The sequence below is a fragment of the Rhinopithecus bieti genome, unplaced genomic scaffold (assembly GCF_001698545.2).
Source record: "Rhinopithecus bieti isolate Rb0 unplaced genomic scaffold, ASM169854v2 scaffold_947, whole genome shotgun sequence".
NCBI lineage: Eukaryota > Metazoa > Chordata > Mammalia > Primates > Cercopithecidae > Rhinopithecus > Rhinopithecus bieti.
This window is the reverse complement of record NW_016803664.1, coordinates 4,555,676-4,572,089: the sequence shown is the minus strand read 5'-3', so window position 1 is coordinate 4,572,089 and position 16,414 is coordinate 4,555,676. Positions and strand designations below refer to the sequence as shown.

Here is a 16,414-nt window from a genome sequence, read left to right as displayed (position 1 = left end):
TTAGAAGGTTGTGGCTTCTAAGAATCTGAACAAAAAGGAACCAGGCAGAAATGCCAACTTAAAATGAAAATGTTTATATAAATTAACCCATCCAGTTTAAAGTAGATTTGCTATGCTTCACTTACTTAAGAAGGAAGAATATATACTTCCCATATTAATAAATCACATCAAGTAAGTAGGAAGTTTCAATAACAAGCCTGTAGATACATTGAAACCCCTTTTTATATTAAAAGTTAAAATGAAAGACAAATCCAGATTGAACATAGTGATTGCAAAATATAATGCAATTTTGAACAATTGAAATTATGAAAATATACAAAATTGATGGGCAACACAACTAGGCATTTTTACATTTTCCGTTATGTGGAGAACACTACAAGTTTCTCTACCTTTTATCCACATCAGATAAATGATTTAAACCAAATGTTTGCTTTGGAGAGTCTTAACTTAGTATCTCAGTAGTATAAAAAGCAATAATTTTCAGTCTGTAAACAGTAGTCGTGACTTTTCTCCTTTCCTTTTTTAAATATCAATTTACCACACAAAACAAACAAAACAAAAAACCCCATACAAATCAAAAACAGCAGCAGCAGCAATGAGTTATTTGGGAATTCTCTTCAAATACCAGTGACATACGATTGCTGGGAGAGGGTGCTTTTTACTCATGTAAGAATATATATATGTATATATATATTTTAACTGTACACAATTTATAGTGCATGAGGGTTTCCAAAAGAACAGATTGATAAGAGATATTGGCCATTTCTGCATAATTTCATTCTTTTTACAATTATCTCAAAATGTGAAAGCTGGATCTAATTGAAATGCTACATTTAGTAGGAAAATCAGCAAATAACAAAGGAAGCATAACCTCAACATAACATTATTCGTCATTAAAGCCAGTAGAGGTCCCAGATATCTTCAGGCAAGAGACTGGTTAGGAAGACCACTAGAGTCACACACTGTCCCTGAGGACCAAGGCCAGCCCACTGAACATATATATATATGCTAGATTGATCATGGTCAGTTGACAGACTTTTTCAAAGAGCATTTCTACAGTACAGTACTTGTTTGGATATTCAGAGAGACATCATTTCAAGAACACATGCCATACACACGTACCCCACCCTCCCCAGCAGACACACGCAAAGTTCCATCTTAAACAGGCCATAGTTTTATGAAACAATATGTTGTCATTACATGAAATTCAGAATTAACCAGACTTTTCCATTCATCTTGTTTAAGACAGTTCTTCCTTTTGGGATGGGGTATATGACAGCTGTGGCTACTCATATCAAAAATAAATTTTTGAAATTACTTGATGGACTAGGATTTCCAACAAGCCTTATTTTGAACAGGTAATGCAGTAACTGTTTAAATTTTCCTTGGAAGTTTAAGCACTATATCAAATTATGAATCTAAGAAAGCCAAAATGAAGGGACAAAATGCAATTACTATGAATACACAGATATTCCCAGCTGTCTTGATTGCTTTTAAAAGAAAAAAGTATCACACTTCACTGGAGCAGTGCAGGTTGGAAAGCACCTTTAAGGTCTTCAAGACCAATCCTCCATTGGATGCTTAATTTCCTCATCAAATTCATTTCTTTGCTCTTACAGAATTAAACTTTAACTATATTTAGGTAACAGACCAAAAACAGAAGCAGGGATTCAAGCAGAAAAATATTATCAAAGAAACTGTATAAATTGTATGACATTTTCAAGAGCAATTTTTACCTCTTCTATCAGACCAACCTCTGATAGAAGAAGCTATAGTCTTGGGGACATCCAGGCGAACAAAGTAAACACCATCCTGTTACAATTCTCCTAAGTTTGAAGAAAGTAGTTCAAACCTCAAACCCACTGAATAACATTTCTTTTGCCAGCCAAAAACTTAAAAGCCTAAGGTTAAATCCATAATATTACATTCCTTCCTTCCCAAACCCCCCACTTAAAGTATTAAATCTTAATTTTCATCATATATATGATTCACAAAACCAATGAAATAAGTATCAGACTTGCCTGCATAAATTATGTACACCTCTCTTCTTTGAAACAGTCATTCTCATCTTTCCCAAATGTATGAAAGACAGAAAGCTAGTCCTCAGCGGGCTTAATAAGTGGTCTGCACTGCTTTCCCCTCTAAACAGCTATAAATTAACAGAGCCTTCCTTGCCTTCCTACCTGAGATTTTAACTCTCACAGAAGCTAGGATGGGGATGTCTTAACTATCAGACAAAAACTAAGCCAAAAAGTGAGTGCCTGTGGTCATCCAAGTGGTGCCCTTCTATGACGGGTGCATATGCCAGATCTCATCTAAGGTCCTTTGTGTAACTGCCTTGGGTTCTGTGGGAGCCAAGTAGCTGAGCAAACCTCAAAACAAACTTACTGCTGTGGAAAGGGGGCCTGTTCGCAGGCATGGTCTCCTTTCCATGACTTGTGGCTCAAGGACCAGACCAAATACTCTCATGGTTATTTATAATGGAAGGGCTACTCAGTTGCTCCGAGGTTGATGCTTTATGCTTAATTTCTATTGCTGTTTTTATAGACCCCCCGCTTTCCTGAAAAGATGTTTCTGGTGATGGGAAGAAGAAAAGTAGGGTTCTCTTGTTGCTGCCATATGCATATGAACATGTATAAAAAGTGGTCAAACCCAGATGAGGGTCCTGCTTCTGGTTTATATACAATAATTTAATCAGTTGTATATATTTAACACCTAAAAAAATTCACGATCAAAGTCCTTCATGCATTTTATGAGGAAGTTCTGGATTAAAATCATGGTCAACCAGATGTTGCTTTTGCCTGGGAAGATGGTGTCATTTTCTGTTGCAGAGTCATCAGTGCCCGTGGTTGATACTTTCTTAAATTTTTAGTTTCTTTGTGGTCTCAAGTCTTTTTTTCAGCAGCTCCCCCATTTCCAGAAGTGAGTGCAGATAACTGCTCTGCACCTTCCCTTGCACAGTCTTTGAAAATTTTCTCTCTTCCTATAAAGGAGGAGACAGGAATAATTAATCTTGTTTAAAAACCATCCCCCCAGATTCTACTTCTCAGATAAAAGTTAAAGCTGCCATTACCTTTGGTCTCATCGCAAGCTCCATCAGAACACAGTGGGTCATTTTCAATTGCATAAAATGCAAAGAAGGCAAAAGGCCATCACAAATGGGTATTTTTCCATGTGATTCTTCATGGAAACCCTATTGCTTTAGCATCATTACTCTCAAGTACCCTTTGTTGTAAATTATATAAGGTAGAAAAACTGGGCCAGGCATAGTGGCTCACTCTTGTAATCCCAACACTTTGGGAGGCCCAGGCAGGTGGATCACTTGAGCCCAGGAGTCTGAAATCGGCCTGGTCAACATGGTGAAACCCCATCTCTACTAAAAATACAAAAATTAGCCAGGCATGGTGGCACACACCTGTAATCCCAGCTACTCGGAAAGCTGAGGCACAAGAATTGCTTGAACTCGAGAGGTAGAGGTATTAGTGAGCTGAGATCATGCCACTACACACCAGCCTGGGCGACAGAGTGAAGCTGTCTCAAAAAAAAAAAAAAAACAAAAGACGAAAACTGAGTTTTCTGATTACTACTTTTAATCAATAAAACAGAAAATTATGACTAGTTTGGACATAAAATCCCTACTATTTTGTTATAAGCTGTACAAAGTGGAAAATTTGAGATTTCTGATTGTTTTCATCAGAAAAAAGTAGAAATTTATTACTAATTTGTACATCATCACAGCCACTTTTAATAATGGCCTCAACTTTACCAACTCCATCATTTCCAGTTACAATATTAACAAATCTCCCGGCCGGGCGCGGTGGCTCAAGCCTGTAATCCCAGCACTTTGGGAGGCCGAGACGGGCTGATCACGAGTCAGGAGATCGAGACCATCCTGGCTAACATGGTGAAACTCCGTCTCTACTAAAAAAACTACAAAAAACTAGCCGGGCGACGTGGCGGCGCCTGTAGTCCCAGCTACCCGGGAGGCTGAGGCAGGAGAATGGCGTGAACCCAGGAGGCGGAGCTTGCAGTGAGCCGAGATCCGGCCACAGCACTCCAGCCTGGGTGACAGAGCGAGACTCCGTCTCAAAAAAAAAAAAAAAAAAAAAAAAAAAAAAACTCCCTCCATATTGACAAAGCCCCTGAGTTCAAGAGACTAAATATATATTCTTCAATATGAGTTATTATTGGCTGACAAATGTTTGGGGAGATCACAAAAAACAAAGGGGAAGGAGTGAGTTCTCACAGAGAAAGGAGGCTGGCTGAAGACTGATTAGGTTTACATGAAGTTGAGTGCTGCAGAGCCCAGAACTGTAGAAGAAACAGGGAACATACTTTCTGACCCAACAATACTAGTACTTCAGGTCTAATTTTCCTTAGAAATACAAATGTGCATAGAAGGGTGTGCACATTTCACTCGGTAACATATGTAAAAGCAAATATAAAGAACCTAAAATATCCAGCAGCAGTGGTACATTTATATTCTGTAGCTGTTTAATGAACAAGATTGATCCATAGGCATTAGTTTGAACAGATCTCTTGAATATAAAACTGATTTTAAAAAACTTTTTTTTTCAAGAGGCAGAACTCACTAAGTTGCCCAAGCTGGTCTTGAACTCCTGAGCTCAAATAATCCTCCAGCCTTGGGCCTCCCAAAGTGCTGGGATTACAGGCATGAGCCACTACACCTGGCCGAATTTACATTTTTTAAAGTACAAAATAATAAAATACTGTATATTTTCTCTATGAATATAAATACACAAAAAAAGGTCCTAACACACAACCAGTTTCACTGGGATACCCCATAGGAAGGAAGAAAGGGAATCAGGACTAGAGGTCATAGTCCAGAGGCCTTATTCACAGTGTTTCAAGTTTAGAAAGAAAGGGAGGAAAGAAAGCAGAGGAGCCTAATGGAAACTGAATTGAAGAGATTTTTACCTTTAAAAGACAAGTAGCCAGCACCATATGCATCAGGTATTTGGTACTGCTAGCAGGCAATATAAGGCCGATTACTGCTTTGTTTAATCCTTGCTATAATCCTATGAAGTAGGCATTATTATCATTCCCATTTACAGGTAAAGAGATTGAAGCCTAGAGAGGTTAAATAACTTTCCCAAGGTCAAAAGACAAGAACAGAAGCTAGGGCTTGAAAAATGTAGAGCATGGCCAAGTTAAGGATAATCTCTAGAACTCTGAAAATAACTCTTGCTCATCATTTCAGGATGCAGAAAGATCTTTTAACATAAACAACCACTTGATAGTCAAAACAGGGCTATTGTGCCTGTCACCTTCATATCTAACAGTATATCTATGGTATCCTTCCCGTACACCATAAGCTCTGGCCCTGCCAACTGTGTCACACTGCACCACAGAATTCACTTTCCTGCCCCTGTGCTTTTATCTGTGCCTCCTTCAGCTTGGGATCCTTTTCCTACATTTCTTTCTACCTGGTGAAAACCAATTAATCTTTCTCAAATGTCCCCACTCTTGATTAAAGAAAGCAGACATGTTCATTTTGAAAGGAGTGATTTTTTTCACTCATCCAGTTCAATATGAACATGTCTGCTTTTTTTGGGGGCGGTGGGGGGATGGAGTCTCACTCTGTCACCCAGACTGGAGTGCAGTGGCGCGATCTCAGCTCACTGCAAGCTCCGCCTCTGGGGTTCATGCCATTCCCCTGCCTCAGCCTCCCGAGTAGCTGGGACTAGAGGCGCCCACCACCACGCCCAGCTAATTTTTTTGTATTTTTTTAGTAGAGACAGGGTTTCACCTGACCTCATGATCCGCCTGCCTAAGCCTCCCAAAGTGCTGGGATTATAGGCATGAGCCACCGCGCCCAACCCATGTCTGCTTTTTTAAATCAATCTTTGGTAATATGAACTGCTCTGAGCTCTTTCCCACAGTAAACACCTTGTTCAAAGTCTAACGTTTTTAAGCTTTAAAAAAGAGGGGCTTACAATCTCTTAAGGCTGGTGTGCTAAGAAGGAAAATTCTATTCATTCCCTTTCCTATGAAGGTCTGGGGCTATGATGATGGCTGCCCTCAGGTTACTGGATGAATTCCCTCATCAGCAGTTTAGCTCAGCAGTTTAGCTCAGACAAACTCCTGGAGGGAAGCATTTTCTTAGTATCAGTTTCAATATCAACAAAAATTTAAAAATCAGCCTGGAGCAACAGACTAGAAACAGATGACTCCACCACTGTCCTTCTGGCCCCTATCAAAATCCTAAACCTACTCCAGGCCGATGAATTAACATTTACAAAAAAGAATTGTTATTTTAAGGCAAAAGGCTTTATGAAGATTTTGCTAACTACTAGAATTTGAAAAGACCTAAAATAATATCAGAAGACATTTGATGGTGGTACGTTTGATTCCATACTTGGTTTCATTCCCTTTTTGGTGGGCTTGCTCTAGCCTAATTATTACTGACATAATTACCTCTGATGTCCAGCATTTCTCCTTTCTTAGGTGATAACTGGGTGGCAAGGAAGACAGCTAACTCAGCAGCAGGTAAATTCTACTCAACAAGATTGTCCCTGGATTTCAAAATATGGCTGGTTCCTCAAAATGCTGGCATTAGTTTTCATAGTAAAAGAACAACCCCAAAAATGTATAGAAAGGAGGAGGTATGGGAAAAAATGAAGAGGGGAAAAAACCTACCACCACCAACACAGCAGGAAACTACTGCCAAGCACCTTCTAGTCATAAGTCTTATAAAGAGGGAAATGATAAACTGAACTTTAACTTATCCTTGTGATAAAGATGAGAGAGAGAGAGTGTGTGTGTCTGTGTGTGTGTTGTGTAGAAAACATTGTTGATTGCCTACAATCTCTTACCAGTGAGAGAGAAGTGTCTTCTAAAATAAGTTCTTCAAGTTTAAGTGCAATTAGATGTGTTTCAAGCCCTTTAATATGATCCACAACATTGGAAATTAAAATCTGGAGCCCAGTAACATAGTCTTGGAAACTGGTAAAGACAGGTGGCTGGGAAAAAGATTAAAAAAGAGTTGAAACATTATCAAACATATTACCCATATCTACATCACAAAAGCTACTGAAAGATACGAGGGAATTTAAATAGTGGCATTTCAAACCAGTGGTTTCGAGTGAATGAATGGTACTAAAATAACCAGCTAGACATTGGGAGATACAAAATAACACACAGTATATTAAAATAAATTTCAGATAGATTAAATACTTAAATACTTAAATGAAAAAATCCATCAAAGCACTGGAAGAAAATTAGGTAACAACTTCTGCAATCATGACAATGCCGATGAAAAAACCTTTCTAAACATCAGAGTAAGCTAAAACCATTAAAAGATTATCCTTGTTTTAAAATATTACTACATTGACAAAAAAAAATCACTCAAGTTAAAAGACAAATAGCAAACTGAAAAAAAAATGCATCACCTATGACAGGGGATTAGTAACATTATTATGTTAAGAACCCAGTAGCTCAACACATATAAATAGGAAAAATATTACTACTACAATAAGAAACTTGGACAAAGAATAGAAAACATATCAAAGAAATCCAAGAAACATGTGATACAACTAAAAAACCTAGCCAATCCATCAATAAGGCTAGCTTATCACTCAAGAAGTATTCTTGGACAGTTCAATATCAACAAAATTTAAAATCAGTATTAGAAAAGGAGATACCAATATTCACCTACCAGATGGTTAAGGATACAGACACATTCAGCACTGTTGGGGATTAGTACAAATGTATATACAGTTAATTTCAGATCTAAGAGCTATCCTAAAGAAACTATATTATATGCCAGGTGTGGTGGCTCACGCCTGTAATGCCAGCACTTTGGGAGGCTGAGGTGGGTGGATCACTTGAGGTCAGGAGTTCAAGACCAGACTGGCCAACATAGTGAAACGCCATCTCTACTAAAAATATGGCCAGGCACAGTGGTTCATGCCTGTAATCCCAGCACTTTGGGAGGCTAAGGCGGGCGGATCACCTGAGGTCAGGAGTTCGAGACCAGCCTGGCCAACATGGTAAAACCCTATCTCTACTAAAAATACAAAAGCTAGCTGGGTATGGTGGCAGGCGCCTGCAATCCCAGCTTACTCCTGAGGCTGAGGCAAGAGAATCACTTGAACCTGGGAGGTGGAAGTTGCAGTGAGCCAAGACCACACCATTGGACTCCAGTCTGGGCGACAGAGCGAGATTCTGTCTCAAAAAAGAAAAATTATATTATAAATGTATCTTTGTGGCTCTGTCTGTATCTCAATAGCAGCATATTTATAATAGTCAAAAAATTAGAACCAACAATTCATCAATATAAATTATAGCATATTAATATAACAGGACAATATATAACCATTAAAAGTAATGAGATGTATCTATATTTACTAACATGAAAAGATGTCCAAGATACCCTGTTATATGAAAACAAAAAGGCAAGTTACAGAACCTTCTGGATAGCAGGTTTGTTTACCACGAAAATTTTCGCAGTGGGTATTACTGACTGGTGGGTATATGAATGATCTTCACTTTATTCACACCTTTATGGGTTACTCTGATATCAGAAAAACCATTCTCACTTTTAGAAACCAGAAAAACAACAAAAAAACGCAACAAAAGGCAATTCCCAAAAAGCTATCTGACATGTTCTAGGATTGTAAGCTTTCATTAGAAGGAGAGCAACAAAGCCAGTCTGACCTATACTTTCAAACTTTGCCCTCTTTTTTTTTTTCCTTTTTGTTGAGAACGAGGTGTTGCTATGTTGCCCAGCCTGGTCTTGAACTCCTGAGCTCAAGCTATTCTCTCGCCTCTGCCTCCTTAAGTGTTGGGATTACAAGCATGGGATTACCAGTGCCCAGCCTGTAACTTTGTACTCTTGATCAGTTAAATTATCTTTGTCTCTGTTCTTGTTGTTTAATTCTCGTGAATACAGTAAAGTTTCGAAGCGCCTTCATTCATATCTAAATATCCTTTGTTTTTGAATGAATAGCAACACTCAGCAGCGCATCCACTCTAAGGAACTCCTGGATTTAACTGAATTGTTCAGAAAGTCAATTTACAACTGAAACATCAACTTTCTTTTCTTTTCTTTTTTTTTTTTTGAGACAGTGTCTTGCTTTGTCATCCAGCCTTGTGCAGTGGTGCGATCACAGCTCATAGCAGCCTCAATTTCCCAGGCTCTAGTGATCCTCCTGCCTCAGCCTCCTGAGTAGCTAAGACTGACTATGAGCATGTGCCACCATGCCCACCTAATTAAAAAAATTTTTTTTGTTTAGACGGGGTCTCATTATGCTGCCCAGACTGGTCTCAAAACTCCTGGGCTCAAGCAATCTCCCTACCTTGGCCTCCCCAAGTGCTGGGATTATAGGTGTGAACCACAGCACCCAACCAACATTTTCAAATGATAATGATTATTATAATGCTATAGTGAACAAAAATCCAACATAAACTCAAACTTTAATAAAACAGCACATCATGAGCTGTAATGAGCACTAAATTATTTTCCTGTGAAATGGAAAAAAATTATGTTACTGTTTTCACATTCAAAATTAAATCAATAAAGATAGGGGAACCCTTAAACTGAATACAACTGGAAATAAACTTTATATCATATTAATAAAAGTAATCTCAATTTTAATTCCAGTGTTTTTACAAAGTATCTTAACTATCTACACTCACTGGAACATATTCTAAGGACAAAAAGAATTGCAGAACATTTGAACTTTAATGAGTTTACTGGAACTAGTAGTGGAACTGATGTATGAATTCCCAAAACTATTTAGTATTTATTGTGAAACAACAAATAAATATATTGATGATATTTGGATGCAGGGTTCTCACTCTGAGAAAAGGAAGCTACAAAAAGGGAATGAGGGAAAGAGTGGAAAGAACTCTTGAAACTGAAAGTATCACTAAAATGCTGGCTTAAAAGTATCACTAAAAACTCTTTTTGTAGGCCGGGCATGGTGGCTCATGCCTATAATCCCAGCACTTTGAGAGGCCAAGGCAGGTGGATCACCTGAGGTCAGGAGTTCAAGACCAGCCTGGGCAACATAGTGAAACCCCATCTCTACTAAAAATACAAATATTAACTGGGAAAGTGGCACGTGCCTGTAATCCCAGCTACTCAGGAGGCTGAGGCACTTGAACCCGGAAAGTGGAGGTTGCAGTGATCAGGCCATTGCACTCCAGCCCGGGCAACAGAACAAGACTCCATCTCAAAAAAAAAAAATTATGTAAAACTGTGTGTGTGCATGTGTGTGTGTGTGTGTACGCACGTGCATAAAAACACCACCTAAGGTCTCATCACAGAAATAAACTAGAAGCAATGAAACCCCAATAGCAATGAGCACACTAACACCTAGATCTTGGTTTTGAAATTCATTGCCCATAAAGGAACCAGTGCTCTTGAAAAAATGTCTGATTTCAGTTCAGTGAGAAAATACCAAGTATGTGGAGCATTTATGCTGTTCCAGAAAGGGCCCCAAAACTGATGAGGACATGTTAAAGGACAGAAACTAGATTAAAGGAGCTAAACAAATTTGGCACAATTTGAGCATCCAAACAAAAATGATGATAATGGGTTATAATAAAGTGAATTTTTTTATTTTTATTTATTTATTTATTTATTTTGAGACGGAGTCTCGCTCTGTCGCCCAGGCTGGAGTGCAGTGGCCGGATCTCAGCTCACTGCAAGCTCCGCCTCCTGGGTCCACGCCATTCTCCTGCCTCAGCCTCCCGAGTAGCTGGGACTACAGGCGCCCGCCATCTCGCCCGGCTAATTTTTTGTATTTTTTAAGTGGAGACGGGGTTTCACTGTGTTAGCCAGGATGGTCTTGACCTCCTGACCTTGTGATCCGCCCGCCTCGGCCTCCCAAAGTGCTGGGATTACAGGCTTGAGCCACCGCGCCCGGCCGTGAATTTTTTTAAAGAGTCCATGGTGATACTCAAATAGTGACATTTAAAAATATATATATATTCAAATTGGAATATATTCAAATACACATGAAGGGGTTGGGACATCTCTTATTTTACAAAATAACAGCAGCTGATAAATGATAAAATACAGAATTTTTAAAAATCATCATTTGGGACACATCAACGTAATAACTAATTCAGGCACTGAACTAAGAATGGATGCTAAAACCAGTGGGTGAAGGGCCATTGGGAAATAGGATTTTCAAAGACTCAAGCATTATCCCATACCTTACTTATTACATAGAGAAAAAGGCACCTTTATAATGAAGAAATCTGGTAGATATGTCCTTAATCATATAATGAAATCTGAAATCACCAATAACGGGACACAACAACATGAATCACATTACTGTCCCATTATTGGTGATTTCAGATTTCATTATTTAATAATGGGACACAACATTAGTGACTCCTGATTTAACTCACTAAAACGGACAACATGTCTATATTTAACTTCAATATAAGCAATCAGCTTACATTTAGCAATTATCTAAATCCAGATTGTGGGACATTCTACCAAAAAGCTAGCGAGTGTCTTCAACAATAAAAAAAAAAAGCAAAAGGTTAAGGAAGCGTTCTAGATTAAAGAAGGGTAAACAGACATGACAACTAAAGGTCATGTCAGATCCCTGACGGCATTCTAGTATTCTGGAAAAGGATATAAAAGACATAACTGGAATAAGTGGAAAACTTTGAATACTGATTTTTGTTTTTTTTTTTCAGACAGAGTCTCGCTCTGTCGTCTAGACTGGAGTGCAATGGCACTATCCTGGCTCGCTGCAACCTCTGCCTCCTGGGTTCAAGGAATTCTTGTACCTCAGTCTCCCAAGTAGCTGGGATTACAGGCACTCACCACCATGCCCGACTAATTTTTGTACTTTTAGTAGAGATGGGGTTTGACCATGTTGGTCAGGCTGATCTTGAACTCCTGACCTCAAGTGATCTGCCTGTCTCGGCCTCCCAAAGTGCTGGGATTACAGGCGTGAGCCACCGCACCCGGCCTGAATATGGACTTTATTAGATAATATTATTGTATCAATGCTAAGTTTCTTGAGTTGGAAATTTTCTTGAGTATTATGGTTTTGCAGAGACCTGTCCTTGTTCTATCCTGATGTGCTACATGTCACAAGTCTGTACTTTCCTTTTACATGGTTCAACAAATGAGATAAAGCAAATGTGATAAATGGTTAAAAGTTGATAATCTAGGTAAAGATCTTTATGGGTGTCATATTAATCTTTCAACTTTTCTGTAGGTGTGTAATTTAAATTTTTTTTAAGGTTAGGGGAGAAAAACAATGCATATGCACGGATGTCCAATCTTTTGGCTTCCCTGGGCCACACTGGAAGAACTATCTTGGGCCACACATAAAATACACTAATGTTGGACAGGCGCAGTGGCTCACACCTGTAATCTCAGCGCTTTGGGAGGCCGAGGTGGGCAGATCACCTAAGGTCAGGAGCTCGAGACTAGCCTGGCCAACAGGGAGAAATTCCATCTCTACTAAAATACAAAAATTAGCCAGGTGTGGTGGCGGGCGCCTGTAATCCCAGCTACTCGGGAAGCTGAGGCAGGAGAATCGCTCGAACCCAGGAGGCAGAGGTTGCAGTGAGCCAAGATAGTGCCACTGAACTCCAGCCTGGGCAACAGAGTAAGACTCCATCTCAAACCAAAACACTAACAATAGCTGATGAGCTTAAAAAAATAATAATAAACTAAAAAAATCTCAAAACGTTTTAAGAAAGTTTACGGGTTTGGGATGCATTCAAAGCCGCGGGTTGGAGAAGCTTGGCATATAGGATCCTAAGGACTCAACATGGAGGAAATTAGTGAGAAGAAAAAGTAGCATGTGGTCAGACTGTTACTTGTATATCACTTGTGTTACTGTTATTACCATGATGATGCTGGTTTCTTTTTTCTTCCTTTTCTTTTTCTGTAAATTTAGTTTGTATGGTCGCAGGACACTCTCACAGTAACTGGATACCCAAAGGATAACAGAAATAGTCTGAAAGGAAAAATTGCAAATTCACCAATAAGGATTACACTAAAAATATCTATCAGGAAATTAGAGGCAATGGATTCAACAAATTCTAACGCAATTCTTCTATGTAAATCCCTTCAATTTCTCAAGTGAATTTCCACTCTAGTTTCTGCAATCACTCTACTGATCTACTGATCCAAGCCTTCATCATCTCCTGCTCAGAATACTACAATGACCTAACTCTTCAGCCTTTCTTATGGCTCTCCTAGCTCAAAATCCATCCTCCACTTCACTCCAATTTTCTGTCACTTCCCTGGAGAAGTGGGAACTGATTAACATCCTTTTCACTCAGGGAAGAGTCCAAATTCCTAGGCATGGAATCCAAAGGTTCTTTACAATATGCCTCTCCCCTCACATCTCTCCAAGCAGGTAAGATACCATCCTACCTGCAAATCTTAACTTACATATGTATGGAGAAATCTACCCAGTTGATCAGCACATATCCTGCATTATATCAAATTAGCTGTTTATATGTCTTCATCTATACTACAATGTGTGCATGTACATATATGTCCGCTTATTATTCATTTAATAAAAATCTCTTAGGCACTTACAATTTGCCAATCACCAGAACAATGTACACTCCCCATACAGAGCAGTAAGAGGAGAACGGTTAACAAATATGTGACAGGAATAAAAGATAATAGATTATGAGTGTTTGCAATCCTCCTTCTTTTCTCTCTGGCAAAAAAAGAAGAGGGAGTTTTGCTGTATCAGTTGTTGGATGCTGTCATAATGCATATCTCAGCAATTAATAAATGACAACAAATAAAAGAAGCTGGAAGAATTAAACTACATAATAAAGAGTGAGTCAGAAAGGAGAACGAAAACAGCTAGATTTGGGGTGAATCTGGAGAAGTTTAGAGATGAGTATAGCAAATTTCAAGAAGTTTTACCTAAGTATTAGGAATGAAATCATCTTAGAATTCTTGGAAGGAATTGGTTTAGAAAATGATTTAAATTTGCTTTTCAATTAACAAAAACAGGGATGGAGGGTTAAGTTGCAGGTATAAGGTGCCTATTACCTGTTCACTGCTGAAAAATGAATCCTGTAGACCATTAAGAACAACAATGTCTTGTAGGGAGAGAACAAAAACTTACCTCAACAAAGAAAACTAGATTTTCTAAAAGAGTAGGATGTGTTTTCAAGTTACCGTCTTTAACTTCTAAGAGGTCACCTTTACATTTACTGAAGACATCTGAAAACAAAAAACAGTTTAGTTTTATTCAGCTTTTATTTCTTTTTTTTTTTTTTTTTTGAGACGGAGTCTTGCTGTGTCGCCCAGGCTGGAGTGCAGTGGCCGGATCTCAGCTCACTGCAACCTCCGCCTCCCGGGTTCACGCCATTCTCCCGCCTCAGCCTCCTGAGTAGCTGGGACCACAGGCGCCCGCCACCTCGCCCGGCTAATTTTTTTGTATTTTAGTAGAGACAGGGTTTCACCGTGTTAGCCAGGATGGTCTCGATCTCCTGACCTCGTGATCCACCCGTCTCGGCCTCTCAAAGTGCTGGGATTACAAACTTTTATTTCAATGCTATTTTAAGGAACACAACACACAAATAAAGAATAAGCAAATAAAAACTTAATTTAGAAAGCAATTTTTTTTCCTTTTCCATAATGAACCAAACTCCAAAGGACAGACTATCCATTTTAAGTTCTTTAAAAAGCCATGCTATTGCTCTATAGTCTTCAAAATATAAAAGGTAGCCTTAAAAATTATATATTCTACAGTCTAAACACCAGCGAAGCCTTTTCAGACAGATCATGAGCACAATAAGACTAAGACTCTAAGTGAATGATTCAGAGGACTTGTGCCATTATGAACTGAAAAACCAAAAAGGTACATTGTAGAAATGCATCTTCATAACAGATAATAAATTTTATTATCAATCTTAATCATTAAGTTTTCAGACATTCTTCATCTGGGCAATACAATATAAGACCAAGATAGGCTCGGTGGTGCACACCAGTAGTCCCAGCAACTCAGGAGGCTAAGGCAGAACGACTGCTTCAGTCCAGGAGTTAAGAGTCCATCCTGGGCAACATAACAAGATCTCACCTCTTTAAAAAAAAAAAAAAAAATCATTTAGGGTCCTAAAAAGAAAGACTCCTTTATTTTTTTTGAGACGCAGTCTCACTCTGTCACCTAGGCTGCAGTGCAGTGGCACTATCTCGGCTTACTGCAAGCTCCACCTCCTGGGTTCACGCCATTTTCCTGCCTCAGCCTCCTGAGTAGCTGGGACTACACCACGCCCGGCTAATGTTTTTGTATTTTTAGTAGAGACGGGTTTTCACCGTGTTCACCAGGATGGTCTCGATCTCCTGACCTTGTGATCCGCCCGCCTTAGCCTCCCAAAGTGCTAGGATTACAGGCGTGAGGCACCACGCCCGGCCAGAAAGACTCTTATAGATATAAGATGCATATATGTGCCCTTTAACAATTCTATTAAATTACTGGGAATTTAACAATTTAATAATTCTATTAAATTCTTGGGAATTTAATCCCAAGGAAGGACTCAAATAATACCCTAACAATTTGTCTCAAGATATTCATTTCAGCATTGGTAGAAGAAATAACTCATATACATAAGATGTCACCAATTGGGGAGAACATAAAAAATGTTAATACAATACTATAGAATATTATGCAGTCTTGAAAATAAATGGAGTATATATAACTAACATGGAAAGGTATCCAAAATAACAAAAAAAAATTAAAGTCAAAAAAGCATGTATTACACCATTTTCTATGTTTAAAAATTATTTTTTATCTGCATTTTCATTCACACACATATAAGTGCTTAGGTGGCATCTACGAGTATTGACTCCAAAGTGTTAACACTACTTACTTATCTCTGGGTGATTGGGTTTGGGAATAGGGGAAAGAACTTCCAAGCTATTGCCATACAACCAGATACAAATACAGGAATCTACAGTAGGAAAACTTACCTTTTAACTGGTCTAGTAAAGACTTAAAACTATTTTCTATTCGTTCCTGGATCTCCATTGTATCCTCTAAAATTGAAAACAAAAAATGAAAACTTTCAATTCCATTTTAGTAAGATAAAGAAGCAAGATAAATACCTGCAAGAAGTTCATGGACAAGGACATTTTCTTTTCTCTATAGACCCTTATGCATTTTTCATTATTTTGAGACAAAGAGAAAAAGATAATGAAAGGAAAAGGAAGAATAAAAGGAAAGGCACTAATTACCTTTCTGCCAAAGGTACTACCTAAAATTCCTTAACAGGGCTTAAAATCTATGTGCTTCAAACACTCTAAATGATAGGATCTACTAACCTTATGATTTAAAAAAACAGATAAATAAAAGGAAAAGTCTATAGAGTATTTGTGATTTTCATGGGTTGAGAGCCTACAAAAAAAATCTCTTCTCTACAAAGTTTAGTGCTTCTTTTC

General features: G+C 38.5%; 1 protein-coding gene across 1 annotated transcript in view; it reads right to left on the bottom strand.

Moving 5' to 3' along the window:
• Window positions 1–204: 204 nt before the first annotated feature.
• The window catches only part of NAA25 (N-alpha-acetyltransferase 25, NatB auxiliary subunit), a 63,869-nt gene continuing 47,659 nt past the window's right edge, over window positions 205–16,414 (bottom strand). The window contains exons 17-21 of the mRNA XM_017847216.1: window positions 15,947–16,012; window positions 14,100–14,197; window positions 12,852–12,962; window positions 6,837–6,983; window positions 205–2,983 (exon numbers count right to left, since the gene is read on the bottom strand). Of these exons, the coding sequence (XP_017702705.1) occupies window positions 2,861–2,983; window positions 6,837–6,983; window positions 12,852–12,962; window positions 14,100–14,197; window positions 15,947–16,012 (545 nt within the window). The 3' untranslated portion in view covers window positions 205–2,860. The remainder of the gene's footprint in view (window positions 2,984–6,836; window positions 6,984–12,851; window positions 12,963–14,099; window positions 14,198–15,946; window positions 16,013–16,414) is intronic.